The sequence below is a fragment of the Wasmannia auropunctata genome, unplaced genomic scaffold (genome assembly GCF_000956235.1).
Source record: "Wasmannia auropunctata unplaced genomic scaffold, wasmannia.A_1.0 LD336106.1, whole genome shotgun sequence".
NCBI classification, from domain to species: Eukaryota; Metazoa; Arthropoda; class Insecta; order Hymenoptera; family Formicidae; genus Wasmannia; species Wasmannia auropunctata.
Window position 1 is genome coordinate 4302383 of NW_012026784.1, and position 16319 is coordinate 4318701.

Here is a 16319-nt window from a genome sequence, read left to right on the forward strand (position 1 = left end):
TCACATATCAACAATTTTATTTAATCTCGATTTATTTAACATACAAGAGCTGTTTCTTAACATTGCGCGTCCAGTATGTATAGCTGTATAATGTACGTATATATTATAAGTAAGTCTAAGTTACATTGATATGATCACGTTACGGGGTATTTGTACAAAGAGCGCACAAGTACAACTACTCGATTTGTTCGTAACTGCATTCAAAAACCGGTCATAACGTTCGATTTAATTAAGAAACTGTCAATTATTTAATCTATTCTCTTTGTTGTAACGATAATGATCCTGATGTCTTTTTGGATGTAATCACAAAAGAGCGCACGCGAGTAGTATGACTTTAGCTTTTATTATCATTTAATTTCTTTAATCGAAAAAATTAAATTTCTTAAGTATATATCGGTACCGTGTTACAACAATAAATATTCTCAAGATCTGATCGTATCGCGTTTTTGAATATTTATAAATGCCAAAAAAATTCAGGAATAAAGAATTGTTTTAAATTTTTGCAAAAATAAGATTGATTAGATTTAAGAACGAATTGTATTTCTGCTTTGTCAAAATAATGAAAAATATCCGCATTTTTCAATCATCACTTTATATATTTTTTTCCAAACGCCCTAAATATTACGCTTCGTTCTCTTTTATGCAAATAATTGCGGTTATCTAGCGCGGAATATAAAACATGTTCCCATCGTACATTCCGTGTATAATGTCTTAAGTTAAAAATTTTCTATATAAATATGATCAATTTTTATGAAGGATATTTCATGTTTTTCAATGATGCAAATAACGATTTGAAATTTCATTTCGTTTCAATGGCAGATTTTATATCGGTGGAATCGATCGACGTCAAACGTGATATTTGTGTTCCTCGTAATTTTTCGCCGCAAACGACCGCGATTTGCCTCGTTTTTTGTCCGACAAGCTTGACAAAAAAGCAAGCCACGTTTAATCCGCTCCTTCCCGGCGCGATTGATTAAATGGCGTCATTTACCTCCCCGTCGAGGGTTGAAACCGAAAGTCAGGGATAAATCGAATACGTTGGACCGGCGTCGCAACACTAGATCACATACTCCGTGGACGCGCGTATACGTATACGTTATAAAATTTCTCGGGAGAGTCGTGAATCTTTTTCCTTTTTTCTTTTTAATTGCAAAGCGCAGACGAGTGTCCAATTCCCGTTTATCACAAATTTTATTGTATGCATTGTCCGCTTGGAATCATCGCCAAGAACCGACTGCGTGTCTGCTAAATTATTACTACTATTGTTATCATTAAGTGTTATTGTTACTGCCGACGTTATTATTATTGTTAACATCCTGCATGTACGATAACAACGAAAGAAATAATCCTTACAGGTATATATACGCTATCCGGGTTCTGTCTCATCGGTATACTACGTACATATTGTCTCTGAAGTACATATACACGTGCGAAATACAGCCTGCGGTTTATGGACAATAAACGTATATTAAGTATGCGCGCACGTGTTTACACGATTACACGTGTATGTATAAATAAGTCTAATGTAGGCTATACGGTTATACATACGAGAGATATATAGGACAAGTCACATTGAAAAAATATATGTATGTGTTTTAATTAGGGAGAGGAAGAAGACGAGCTACGTGCGTTTGTGTAAGCACATGGATATGTATGGTTCATCAGCGGTGGCAAGGGATCAAGTTGTTCGGCCGTGCAATAAGACATATATAGTTCGAAGTAACTTCCCTTCTTCGATGAATTCTCCAATTCTAATCACGTTTACATTGTCTCCATATCAGCCTGATTTTTATTATTTCCATCCATTTTTATCTTTCGAATTTCCTTGTTTTCGTCTCTTTTCTTTATCCCTGTTTATACATTTCCACAAGCATCCCGTGCACCGTACGTTATCTTATCTGCTGATCATTGTTGTTTCCGCACGCTCCACCGCGCAGCGTGAAATATGTACGAACAGGAGAGGTGTGTCTATCTAAGCGTGCTGTTAGTTAGCATCCGAAAATAATTCGGGTTTACCACCCGAGAATTCGCAAGCCGCCGGAGAACGAACTTCCGGACGTGTATGTACAAGCAACCGAGAAGTTACGGAACGTAATCGTGTATTATGTAACGTTATCGCGATCCGCGCACCGGGATACCTGTCGTTTAGCATCGCGCCGAGCGCAAATCTTAAAGTCGATCGATCGTGCCGCGACAGAGTTTCGAAGAGACCGAGGGCTCTCTCGCGTCGTTTTAATTTCATCTTAATCTAAACTTTTACGATATATGTACATGTACCTCCTTCTTCCTTCGCGTGCTGCGGTCGCGGGTGCGATGATTTCATTCCTATGACAACTGAATTGGGAATTCTCATCGGATATAAATATTACACGTTGTACTCGTGACGAGTATATAAGAATGAGAGTTTATATTAATAAAATAAAACGTATAATATAGGAACAGTCTAATAACACAGTTGTTAACAGCTATTAATCTACGTATTAAGTCTATAAACTTGTTCTTACCGCGATAAGGCGGTTTTTAAATAAATCTTAGATAAATTAGGAATTAGTACCTGGAAGAAAAAATTCGAATATATACGTTGAAGGAATAGACGGAAAATGAAATGACGTTGAAACGAATTTTCAATAAAATAAGAATATAAAAAAAATAATAGAAAATATATTTGTTTTTACTTGGTAAGAGATATCCGATAATCGCTTCGAATCTGCGAGTTTGAATATCCACATGCAAAAAAAAAACGAATACTTTTTACTTCGTATAAACATTCATTAATATAATATGAGATAATAATGGTGGTCCAGAGATCAAGGGAACTAATACTACGGTGTAGACCTGTCTCTTTTATGATTTTTTTTTTTTTTTCATTTAAGTTAGAGTCCTACGATGGGTTAACATTAATACATTTATTCTTATATTAATTAATCGTAATTACGCTACGTTTTTATATTATAATTTACAGGTTACGCAATGTGTCATATTAAGTTAAGGGATTCAAGAGGATTCGGCAAACGTATTACGAGGTTGGTGCGAATTGATGGTTCTCTTTTGCTTCTTCTTTTCTCTTTCTCCCTTTCAAAGTTCACAACACTCACTGCCGCTTACAAATAATACTGAAAATCTACTTCAAAGTATTTTCAGCCGCACCCAAAGAGAGAGACTTCCTTACGCAGCATCGTGCGCAACATTCCGCAACATTCTCCGCTCCTGTCGGCATTCGCTTTAACATCGAATTAGCGAGATGTTAACAGCAGTTTCACGCGCCTACGTCTGGCAATGAATTTTCCTTGTAAGACTATCGACGAGTTGCAAAAATCATCCGTATAGCTATTAACTCTTAAAGGAATCTTTTGTTTATTCATAAGAACAGGAAAGATTTAGTATATGCTGGAATTTAATAGAATTCTTAATAAACTTTATATATAATTTTAGAAAAATTTTTCTAATTTTTTATACGATGCAATATTTTGCCATCTATTTCTTTTTTCTATGTCTATAAATAATTAATAACCTCAATTTACAGATAAAAGATCCGTTTAAGAGTTAACGATCACGACACGTCGTATAATCAGAATAATCGTCACGTAAAGTTTCGCGAAATCTTGTCGGCGATCGTGTATAAAACAGTCTTAGCGAATCGAAAATTTGCTTTTGCACATCGCTCGTCGACAAGCGCGCGCTCTCTTTGGGGATCAACAACAGTCTTTTACAAAGGTACGATTTTCTCGTTCCGATGCACCGGGGTGTCGTACACGGGCACACACTTGTAATATTGCGGCGGATACGACGCATACGATGCTTCCGAGGGTGACAGACGGCCACGGAATCGGCTGCGCACGATGTGGATTATCAGTAGCAGACACAGCAGCGCGAGTACGACGATTAACGTAATCGGCACTGTGCCCCAGCCACGGCTGGTAATTTGATTAATCATGTCGTTTTCCTTAATCGTCTGGAACAAATGTAATAACGATAATTTTTAGATTGACAGTCTTTCGATAGACTTGTGTCAATAATTTCATTTTTCGTCATTCAAACACAATTCAAACATTCGCAAATATTCCGACATATAATTACGGAAACAAATTACATATTTAATGTTAAAATATGTATAATTAATATCGTATAACTGAAAAGAACGGGTTAAAGGAATATGATATAAAACTCACAGTAATCGGGCATGTGGGGCAACAAGTACCCGGTTTCGGTGGCAATGGATTAGTGCAGGCCACCGAGCAGATGGTTTCTTTACAATTAAGTCGTCCACCAGGCTCGCAAGTGCAAGTGTTGCAGCTGTTCGGATGCCAAGTCGATCCCTCTGGATGTGTCTCGTTTAAATGGTCCATGCACGAAGCTCGACAGCGACATATCTGCGAGGAGAAATCCATCAGTGCGCTTAATAATCGTTGTACCGATATTTCAAAAATGCCCAGCTTTTTATACTTTTTATACTTTTATATTTAAATTATTTTTAATTTATTCATTCTATTTTTCTCTTTTTATTTGTTCCGTGCGTAAAACAATACAAGAGATATTGGTATTAGGGAGCATTGGCACTTACGGGACAGCCGCGCTTGTTCGTCTTGTAACCGAAGCTGCACCTCTTCCTGCATCCGACAAGCGGCGGACAGCCAGCAGTGGGTGGCTTGCACTCGCAAAAGGTGCAGTCGTTCTCGTCCATGATGAGTTCGCAGTGAAGGTCGCACTTGACCTCGGGGCAGATCCTTTTGTCGTTCGTGGTATCCGGGGCGGTGACATTCGGCGACGGATAACGCGATGGCGTCTGACAAGCGCATACCGGGCAACCGTCCTCGTCCTTGACGAGGTCGCAGTTCAGCCCGCAGTGCGGCAGTTCCGGGCAAACTTTGTAATCTTCCGGTAGCACGTCCGGCACGAGGTCGACCTCCTGGAGAAGACGAGAGTCGTCAGTGTTCGCGAAATAGAAGCCGGGAGCTACCATTGCTGAGAGGAAACCGCCGGAATTCCTCTTATTCGCGAACTTCGTCTCGCGCGCGATGATTCCGAGAAGAAAGCTTCTCCAGCTGCTGGTATGTTTCAGAGATAAGAGAAACTGTGTCTTTGCCTTAGCTAGGTTACGACTGAAAATCCGTGCAGCGGACGGTTGTTGCGGATGGTTGCATTTAGGTAAGGTTGATAGGGAATGTTTCGTGCAGGTGGATGAGGAGATACTATGTGAGAGATTGCATTATCATCGTAGGTAATCGTCAGCCAACCCCGGAGCTGTTCTTGTTTGTCATATCGTATTCTAGATTGCATAGTTTTGTGTTTGTATTATAATATCTTGGATATTATATGTCTACACACCCTATTAGAAAATTATTTCCAAACAGATTTATTCAATAAAAATAAAAATGTTGATTAAATGTAAAAAAATGTAATTATTTTAATGCAACTTTTGTAACGTTATTTTTCTATATATTTCCTATTTTTATTTTATATCTTGGATGTTAAATAACATGGTCTAACATTTAAAGCTACTTTTAAATTTGTTCAAAATTATCCATAATTATATTTCGCATTCTTACCAAATCATCGGCGCATTCGCAGATGGGACAATTATTCTTGTCTGTTCGAAAGCCGTGGTAGCATTTCATCTTGCAGTCGTCTATTTTGCAAGACTCGTCAGGGCGATCAAAGGTCCTGTTCGTCAGCGGTGGACAGTGAGGGCAGCATTCGCCTGGATCGGGTGGTATCGCGTTCTCGCAGGACTTGCACATGGTCGTTTGGCAGGACGCGATTCCGTCCTCGTTGCAGATGCAAGTGATACAGTCGTTCTGTTTCCACTCCTCACCAAGTTTCCTCGAGACGCCCTCGTGAATGCAGTTCTGCGGTTTCTCTTCAGCCTTCACCCAGGAAATCGGATCTACAAAAGATAACGAATAAAACGGAAATTCGATAAATCGATATACATTGACGTTTCTGTATACGTAGGAATACATTTTATTTTTGAACGAGTAATGTCCATTTTTTTCCTCTAATGTAGATAAACTTTAATATCGGTTTAATTTACTTTTTATCTTCTAGTTTTGAAAATTAGAAAAAGGTAAAAAACAAGTTAAATTGAGATTAAAATTAATCTACATTGATACAAACGAGCATAAATAGTATAATAAAAATAACGATTAACAAATTTTTCCATGAAATACTAAAGAAAATAAAGAATTGTAATTTATACGGATTTAATCTATACATGATCCATTAGAGAAAAGCAAGAGTAAAAAACTTACAGGTATTCTTATCACCATATCTCATGTAAAGTATCACTTAAATATCGGGTAAAAGAAATATTTATGGATATTTCTGATAGTAGAACTATTAAGCCGTTCCAACATCATTTCCTCCCTGAGATTTTAGTGATACGCTAAAAAATATAGGAAATATTTTCTGAAGATAGTTTATAAATAACTCATAGCACCGCCGCCGGGAAGCGTCGCTAACCCAAATATGGTAGTTTTGAGAGCGAACGAGGGAAACTTGGGGGAGCGAGTGCCTCGGTGTTTCCCGGAGTTTGCGAAGTCTCGCATAAAAATTGTTGCGACGGATTTTTCGACGTTGACGCGATCTTCTCGCACAAACTCAATCGCGTTTTTAACAAATCCTTCAATCTTGGCGAACAAATTTCTCTAGAGCCCGACGAAGAATCGTCGCGTTATTAGCAAGGTACCAGGTTAATTAGGCATACGAGATTACGAGCGCGTATAATCGTCGACCGCGCGCGCGTTTACGCGCTCCACTTCGACGATCAAGTCATTATTCGGCGATTTTCCAGTGGTGACAAGCACTCGTCCGGTAATCATCAAAGCGCCGGAAATTGCAGAATCTCATAAAGATTTGCAATCTCGCTTAATATTCATAGCGCCCTTAACACGCGCACAAAGTTGTCTTACGCCTCTCGTCGCCGGTTAATAACTCGCGAAAATTTGATTATCTACGACATTATTTCGTTACACGGACGATCGGGGAGGGATCGTATCGTTGCCATTAAAGCTGTCGAGCGTTCTCGATGTAAAACACCGCGATTAAGCTTCCCGCGATGACTTCGCTATTCACGCGGGCGTCGTATTTCGCTTAGAGCGCTTTTATTTATGCGCTCTTCTCTCTCTTCTCTCCTCTCCCTCTTTACACAACCGAGTGCCTGTACGTGAAATTTACATGCCCAAGTGCGCTTCAGCTGGATAGTGAAACCCTTGGGCGCTGATCTTTTCTGCATGAGACAATTCTATACGCGCGATGATTTTAAGTTGCCACGTCGGCTGCATTGATAAGAGACGAACTTGTCGTCGCGTCGAAAATGTCATGTGCATTATAATCAGGTAAGTGCATTGTTCCATCTTGTAAAAAATTCAATTTTCTCGCACGACTCAACGGCTGTAAATATAAGCTGTGGATGCTGCATTTGCGATCCTCCGCGCCCACGTGCGTGTCGCCAGCCGAGAAATCCTCGATTATTACCTCGTTTATATTAGGCGTCGATTTTATGGCGCGTATAGGTATCTGCTCTCTGCATCGCGGAAAGACGCATGCGGGTCAGACAGTCGACCCGTGGATGCAGTACTATGTTCTACCCTCAGCCGTCATTTACGAGCGTTCATTCATAACGCCTTCTGAACTTTAAAGTGCGCGTTCTCATGAAAAATCGGCTCGGTAATGCAAAGAGGCAAAAACAATTTTCGTGAGCCTCCGCTAACGTGCTGCCGGGCGGCCGGGCGAGCTCGTAGCTCCCCATTATTTCCTTGTCGCAACACACGTACAGACATACGTTCGCGTTGAAAGGGGAAAAATTTGCACAAATTTTTTTCATCGGCTACATCGCTCGTCGGCTGACTGGCTGGTTGGCTGGCTCTGGTTGGCTGTCAGTGATTCCTCGCGTAATACGTTTCCCCCGCCGTTTCATATATAGCTTACACCGCCGGAAAAAAGCTAAATTCGTGAGCTTTTGTAAGAAATATGAAAGAGCGGGTGTTTCCTTTATGATGCCCAAAGAACTTTTTTTTCCGCGGTTTCATTATTCTAGACGTTTCATTATCCTTTGTAATCTGCACTGCGGCAAGGGGACGATATCGACGGCCTAAATTAAGGGCAATAATAAAAGCGCTGTTGTAGAAAATATTAAAGATATAATCTCTCTTAGCAAAGAGAACGGAGGTTCGAGTAGAAAGATGTGCTAAATGAAGAATTGTAAGGTCTATGAGCTGCGAAACGAATTTCCGATCCAATATCGTAAACCCTTAGGAAAAATTACGCTTGAATTAATATTCCGGGCCGACGGAATGGAAAATAATTACGCGGAAAAACGTTCGCGACGAATCAATTGTAAATATCGTTAACAGCTTCGATTAGGACACCAAATCAGTCGCGAAATAATTATTTTTGTAATTAACATAATAAAATGTAATTAACATGTAAAATACACCTTTGCAGCGAAAATCGAAGTGAGAGAACATCTATCTGTATAATTTAATCCGGTTGTATCGCTATTTACCTCAACGCGGTATCAGGGTTTACGTCAATATTTATTATCGCGTGTACTTTTCGACGAAAGCGTATTAATTAAACGAGGCATCAACTATGTACGCGTGACCGATAATGCGGACTATGGGCTAATGAATATTGTTAACAAGGTAGAACGCTGTTTAACTGTCGCGTACCTGTTTAAACACCGTCCTGTGCGATACAGAACCGGAATGAATTTACCGTATGATGTAAAATGGTATTTAATTGCCGAGAATTTGATCGATAGAAAGAGACCCGCGATATCCGAGAGCTATTTAATCGATCGAATACATTCGAACGTATTTAAATATTCCGCGTATTTAATTTTTTATTTCTGCAATCGAATATATTTTAATCATTCCGCTCGCAAAAGCTGCTTAAAACTCAGCATTTATTGAGTATGACATCGAGGCAACGCGTTGTCAGATAACTTTTAAATACGAAAATGGCGAAGCATACTGAAAGTATAACCGAATGCAATAAATTGATATCATTAAGAAAGCCAAGAAGAATAATTTTTTGTAATAGTAATGTTTTTACAATAATAATGTTTCTATTGTAATGATTTGTACTAACTATAGCGTGACTGTGGTGAAAATATTATTAAATTTTAAAACGGGCACGGAGCACTATTAAATTTTAACAGAAAGAGAGAGAGAGAGAGAGAGAGAGAGAGAGAGAGAGAGAGAGAGACACACACAGAGAGAGACAGAGATTTCTCGAGATAAGAATGACTTCATTAAAATTCAACAGGTAGATCGAAAGTTCTGCAGCGAGAGCGGCGACAGTGTAACTTTAAACGTCGTAACTTAAAAACCGCCGCTCGCTGAAATATCGCATTTGAGCATTATCTCTGCTTACAATCTGCGCGACTAGCATTTATAATGCTGGTAGATTGTAGAATGAATTTGAGAAAATAATGGTAGCGTTGGTATTTAGAAGACTATTTAATTCCCATTTTTATAAAAACTATGGAGAAGTTTATAAGATAGTCTTTTCTTGTTATATATGTATTATGCATCCATAATATCGCGCACGCGCGGTGTGTGTGCGTGTGTGCGTGTTAAAAGCAGCAGGATTTATATCGCTGAATTAAAAAATGCACTTTATAACACCAAAATTACTGGAAACTTCTGAGAACTCCTTGGATTTCAAGCAACAAGAGAGAGAGAGAGAGAGAGAGAGAGAGAGAGAGAGAGAGAGAATTATTTTCTTCGTTTTATTGTAATAATGTCTTCTCTCTTCTGCGATCTCATTATTCTCGTCATATGTTTAACATATATACATTTCATCTCCTTCTGTCCTTTCCTCTCTCTTTTGGTAATGGAACGTGGCGCATCCACAGGAAATGCGTTGATTACGGATCGAGGAAGTCCTTCGTGCCGATATTTGAAGTACATTGAGGCTATAAGCTCAACGAACGAGCTTCCCTCGTCAGATTGCAATTCGAGCATCCAATAGATGGGAAGAGAAGGGGAGAGAGAGAAAGAGAGATATGGAGGAAGACAGATGAAGGGGGGGGAGGGAGAGCCGGGGGAGAGAAAAGCAGATTCCCAAGATATCGATCCGATATACAGCGTATTCCGCGCGCCATTCCTACCGTCTGACAGGAGCCAGCCTCGATTACGACCTTTCGTAATTACCTGAGGGTCTGCAGTCGTGAAGGGGGCAACAGCTACCGGGTGTCTCGGGCTTGGCCGCCCGCACCTCAAACGGTCGTTGACCAAGTCGGCACTTGGGCAGCGGACACGTCGGGACGCACTTGCAAATGCCATCGTTCGTCAGGACGCTATCCTCAGGACAGAACGACTCGGTCCGACGATGGTAATCTACAAAATCGGTGTGATTGGACGCCACGAACTTGTGTTAATCGACTCGTTAAATGAGAAAGGTGCACTCTATTTCTATATGCTTATTACGTTAATTATTGTAAGGCAATTTATAAAATACGGTACTTATATTTCTTAACTGTCGGTAAAAACAAATATATTTTTAACTTTACGAACGATAAAGTCAATGTTGCGTTCTATTGGCAATATAAGGCTTAATATTTTATTTTCGAGATTTTATTTATCTTCAGTAAATATTCAGTAGATATATAAGTGTTTCATCTTAGCTGTCTAAAATCAACATTATCATCAATCTAACGTTTTTCAAACGGCCCGGTTTAATCAAAGAAAAAGCGCGATATTTACACCACTATCGTCATATCATTTTCTTGGTTCCGCAACAGTTCGATCTTCCACGCGCACGGCCATTCGTTACACTCGGCAAACATTATTTTCCACCGCGAACACGGTCCCTTTTATGGATTCTATTACCTGAGGGAACGCAGTTGTAGCGCGGGCAGCAGTTACCGGGGGTCCCAGAAAATGATCCCCTCACTAGCATCGCCTGCTGACCCGGACGGCACTTGTGGGGTGGACAATCCGCACATTTGCAACCGCCATTCTCGTTCGGCACGCTGTCCTGCGGGCAGCCGTCGACACTGTGCGCGGCTCCTTGAAACAGAAAAATCGCCAGTGAGATTAACGTCAGGTCCAGAATTCCCGGGGACGGTCGGCGATATGTCCGACGAAGGACGGCACCGTTAAAGCGCTCCACGTCGAAAGATATCTCCGTCCCGGGGTGTTGGATACTCCGGGATTCTTCTCCAAACGCTTGAAATTGCGCCAGGCTATTCGGTGTACTTTATTATCAATGGTACTTTGCACCAATTTGCTGTCATACGGAGTGCCCGAGAATTACGGCCATTACTTTCGTATATTCCTCGACCTTTAGAGAAAATCGCTTATCTTTGGCAGAAATATTAAGCATACAAATAGCATCCGAGTTTCGAGCAGTAATTCTACAAAGATTATTTTAATTATTTTGATTTTTAATTCAATGATATGTAATATATTCATGGAATAAGGTCAGGAGCTCCAAGAAAATATGTATGTTATTAGCAGGAGCTTATTCTCAGATGATATCTATTCCGATTTCTATTCATTATTCACTAATTGAGTTTCATATTAACGACAGCGACTCGTTCTTTTTTGTCGCCCAAAATAATAAATATAATGACGGCAGTAATTTTCTGAAAATAAATTTTGCACGCGATTTTCTCCGCCCCGAATGAATCTTTTAAACCCCTTCCCATTAATAACCTGACAGCAAATGCTCTGTAATTATGTTGATATATGTGACAGGCAAACGTGTGCGCCGGGTCTATGTGAAAAAGATGTCGGTTCTTCTGTGCGGACCGCTGCACACCAGTGTGTTACGAGTTATACCGTGTGTACCAGTGACATTAATATAAATTCCCAAATGAGTAAGGAAAAGAGATATATCCTTGTCAGAGACGTGGCGAGGATCGATTATTTTATTCAGCGGATTATCCCCCGACCGAAGATACACCACGCATTGTCCCATATGTGTTCGCGGAGATTCCGTCGTGCTGGAGATACGAAACGAGAAAAATAGCGAGCTTGATGGATGCCAAACCGGAAATCTCGGAGGTATGCGATGCGCTGAGGTATAAAGAGAATGATAAGCGGAATATGAAGATAGTGCGCGAATTCACTATTCATTTTACCGGCGCATCGGTAAAATTCCATTCCCGGCAGTTTTATAAACGAAAGCGGATTATTTTCTAACGAATTTTTTAATTTTATTTGCAATCGCGGCGCCGCGGGTCTATTTGTTTTTTTTTCTCTTCGTGTGGGAATAAATACTCAACGTAAAAGTCTCGACGAGACTTATCGTAAAGACGTCTGAAGTTAGATATTCAGAGACGATCGTATTTAATTACGAGATGACTGTAAATTCTCAGAACTCTATCACACGCAAATGTTCCTAACGTGAGTCATCGTTGTCTCATACATATTAAATGTGTTTGTTTGCATATAGAGATAATTTCCTGCAGATTACGTTCGTGTGGTCTCAGGTTGATCTTGAAAGCTCAGCGAATTGTATTGTGAAATGGCCACAATTAGAATTCTCGTGTCGTCCATAATTTTCTAATCAATTGTTGTATTTTAATTTAATTATTCGTTATATTGTGTAGTTTATTGTAACATTATTGCCGCGTTATAAAATTAATTAAAAAATTTTCAAATTTTCATATCATACTAAATTACTTGTAGAATATAAAATTTTACTATTGATTTTACCACACGAGATATATCGCATACGACATTCTGATAAAAAAGACATTGCAAGTATGCATAACTGCGAGCGACATCGGAGTCTCTTAAAGTTACATGATATCGCAACAACGAAAAACCAGATGTGGAAGAAATACCACAGAGTCAGAGAGAAAAGAAAAAGTTTAAACTTGTCCTTTGTATAGATTCGGGAAAGTAGAGTTCGTATATGTACATGGAGAAGACACTTCCTTGTTGTAGCTGTTAAGGAAAGCGGAATATTCGATCCAGAAATTTTTAGAATCATCCTGTAAACGCGAAACTGCAGGAAGAATCCCGCGAGACAAACGCGAATCTTTGAAAGGAACCAAAAATTCAGTCACATAAAATATGGTAAGAAAAGTCGTCATACGAAATACTTTTGCAGAGAAGAAGGTCGGGCAAAAACAATCGCAATTCAGAGAATAAAAAGAAATTAGCTTTCACAATTAAAAGTTTTCCCTCTGAAATTTAAGAAAGAGGATTCTCTCAAATTCTCTTCTTTAGCATAGCCTAATGGACCTTAATTCTGCCCGTGAAAGTTTTATATCGAACGTCTCGCTCATACTTTTGGGTAGTCTATAAAATATACATCTAAATAATACTTTCATCTTTATGATTAACCGCCATTTCAACGACACATAATTATTTTTAACATCAAAGAGGCCCTTACTAGCGTTCGTCACACACATGCCAAAAGTCTCGTCGAAATCGGCGATTGCGGCTGATTCTCGTATCCGTTGGATGAGTCTGCACATCCTCTGGAACGCGCAATCCGCTACTCCGCGAGAGGAGAGATCGATGACTTAACAGCAAGAACGCCGTGTGCATGATGCACTCACAGTGCATTTCGTGTCACGACCAGTCTGTCGTCCGTTCGTTCTTCGCCGTTTTGGCCCGCTGACATGACAGAAACGAGAAGATACGATCTTCTTCTTCTGCCGGTTGCACGCAGCCTCTTTGTGTTCGGCTTTCGCAATTTCGCGCCGGAGATTTCGGAGCTGGATAAGTCCCGTTCTCGTTACCGCCGCCGCCGGCGAGAAACGGCGGCGAAGAAACGAATAAAACGCGCCTTTCGGTATTCGACGGCTTTCGGCTTTCGGCTTTCGTGACTGAAGGGTACGTCGGTCAAAGGTTATACCGCGGCGAGTCCTTTAACCGAAAAGGCTACGGAGGTCTCTTTCTCTTTCCCTTTCTCAGTTCGCGAAAATTTCTCTGTTATCTCTCTCGGCGATCAAAAGACAATATACATTGGATTTTATAACGTCTGTTTGAAGTCACTGTTTAACGCTCAACTGTTTGGATGCTCTAAAATCTTTTTCAGAAAAAGAATATTTTAGATTTTATTCATTTCTGTGTATTTTGCTATCATTTTTACTTCACAACTGTTTTTGCATTAGGATGAGGTTGAAAATTATTATTGTAATTTCCTTTATCAACAAAAATTTTTTACATACAGATAAAGTTAAATAAAGTTTATGTATTGTATCTTAAGCTGCAAAGAACAAATTTTCCCGTAAAAAAAAATGAAAACTTTTGGGCGAATTTAATTAAATCTATTTGATTAATTTTATTTTTTCTTTTTAAAAAATATACTTTACTTGTAAAATACTGATCATATAAAAAGATCTTATATAAATATTAAATTATATCAAATGATTGTATAACTAATTTATTATTGAATTCTCTCAGTAATATGACAAGCGATATAAACATTAATTCAACTTGAATTTTATTCATTCAATTTTTTTTTGTAGCTTAGTGTGTACTGTAAACCACAGGAAGACTTGTATTAGTCATAAGATAGATGACGGTCTAAGATATGCAAAAATATCGAGTTCAATTTAAGATTCCCCGAGGCTTAATACAGAAAGTCGTGGTTTATATTCCTCGATCGAGATCGGCTCATAAACTTTTGGAAAATACAGAAATTTCAAATGCCCGTAAAAACGAACTCGTTGTTCAAGGGTGATTCGAAAAGATCGAGCCACGCGATAGGGTGAGTGCTTTCCTTTCTGTCCTTACATTCTGCCATACTCCTATTTTTTCAAGAATTCTCGCCCACGGGATCGATCGACGTGTTCTTATCTATATATTTAAAATACCTTCCGTATTTTAAACATTCCTTAGGCAGGTAGCGCGCCTAAAGGCACGCGTAAATCGGCACAAATCGCGCCATAAAGATATCAAAACTGAATAAACTGAGAAGTAATCGGCGAAATTAACTTTAAAGGATAAAAGATAAGGCGAAGAAGGACGGGTGAAAATTAGCTTTTGCTTCGGGGAAGCAGTTTTGGGAAACGAAGCAAAATCCATGCAGTGGAATCACGATTCGCGCGACGAATCTCTGCGATACGATCGACATGCCAGCTGATTTATTTCAGCGACGTGTACATGCGACTGTACGATATACCTTCGTGAAACGACGAAGGTGAATGAGGAGAGGAAAGTGGATAATTTCCTGCGAAAAATAACATCGTGCGGTGCCCACGAAATGGGCAGGCGCCATGAGGAGGAAGTCTCTCCTGATTGCTGCCCCCCCGTTGCTCCTTCGACAGTGACGAATGACTGACGAAGGTTCGTTTTGTATTAATAATCGCGCGCTCACACTCCGGACACAATCTTCCTCCAGGAAGCATATTCTCGATTGAGTATACGGTATCGTTGAGTGTTATCGTTATACACGAGCGTTGTACACGAAATAAACGAAAAGTTCGAAAAGGGACTATAACGAAAAATTGCATTAAAAAATTGTATAAAATACTTTCTAATCAATATCACCTAATTATTTTTTTAACAAAAATATTATAGAACGAATTATTTTATTACTTTTAAATATAGTATAGTTTACAAATGAAATAACATTAATATTAGACGTACACAAAATTATATATCAAATATAATTTAGTAATCGACAAGAACGGACTGGACTGACCGCAACTGTTATATGCAGTCCATGTTATACGCACTGTTATTTGCGAAAACATTGAAAGAAATACTATTCGCCATAGAATAATTACATCGTCGAAAACAATGCCAAACGGAAAATATATGGCTCGATCTCATTGGACGGTCTACCATTTGGCAAATCGCGTGGCCGGTATGCAATGGGCGACTTGCGCCTTGCTTGCACCAACAATAAGTTCATTCGGTATGCAAGAGTTAGCGGCTGAGTCCAGGCCAGGACTACCAGGAGGAGGCTAATGCAATATCCTCATTGCGAAACGCCTGCTTGCTGTCGACCCTCTTGCGCGTTTCACGACGACCTTTATCCCGAGCACGCTTTTCCGGGTTGGTGTATTCGGGACCGTCCTTCTACGGATGCTCCTATACTCTTTTGCCACGGCGCGGCGGCGTCGCACTGCCGGCGCAATACTAATCGTTGCACTAATTCGGCACTTCCATGCCGGGCAATCGCGGCCGTACTCGTTTATTTGTTCCATTCAATCGTATTCTCGTTTCTCGTTACGCGCCCCGATGTATTTCCTCCTTCGTTATCGCTTCACCCCCGTAATTTATATTTCTGTTATTATTGGAAAAGTTCTCTACCCAGAGCTCTCTCGATGAAAATTTATTTCCGAGCGAGACTCAGGGTTCTCTCTCTCTCTCTCTCTCTCTCTCTCTCTCTCTCTCTCCCTC

At 39.8% G+C, this 16319-nt stretch overlaps 1 protein-coding gene across 7 annotated transcripts in view; it reads right to left on the reverse strand.

Annotated features, from left to right (window-relative positions):
- The window catches only part of LOC105452956 (cysteine-rich motor neuron 1 protein), a 251167-nt gene continuing 234848 nt past the window's right edge, over positions 1-16319 (reverse strand). For all 7 annotated transcript variants that reach the window (XM_011694581.1, XM_011694533.1, XM_011694551.1 and 4 more), the window contains 6 exons: positions 10836-11015; positions 10158-10343; positions 5547-5884; positions 4562-4906; positions 4170-4370; positions 1-3952 (listed from right to left, as the gene is read on the reverse strand). In XM_011694581.1, the coding sequence (XP_011692883.1) occupies positions 3707-3952; positions 4170-4370; positions 4562-4906; positions 5547-5884; positions 10158-10343; positions 10836-11015 (1496 nt within the window). In that variant the 3' untranslated portion in view covers positions 1-3706. The remainder of the gene's footprint in view (positions 3953-4169; positions 4371-4561; positions 4907-5546; positions 5885-10157; positions 10344-10835; positions 11016-16319) is intronic.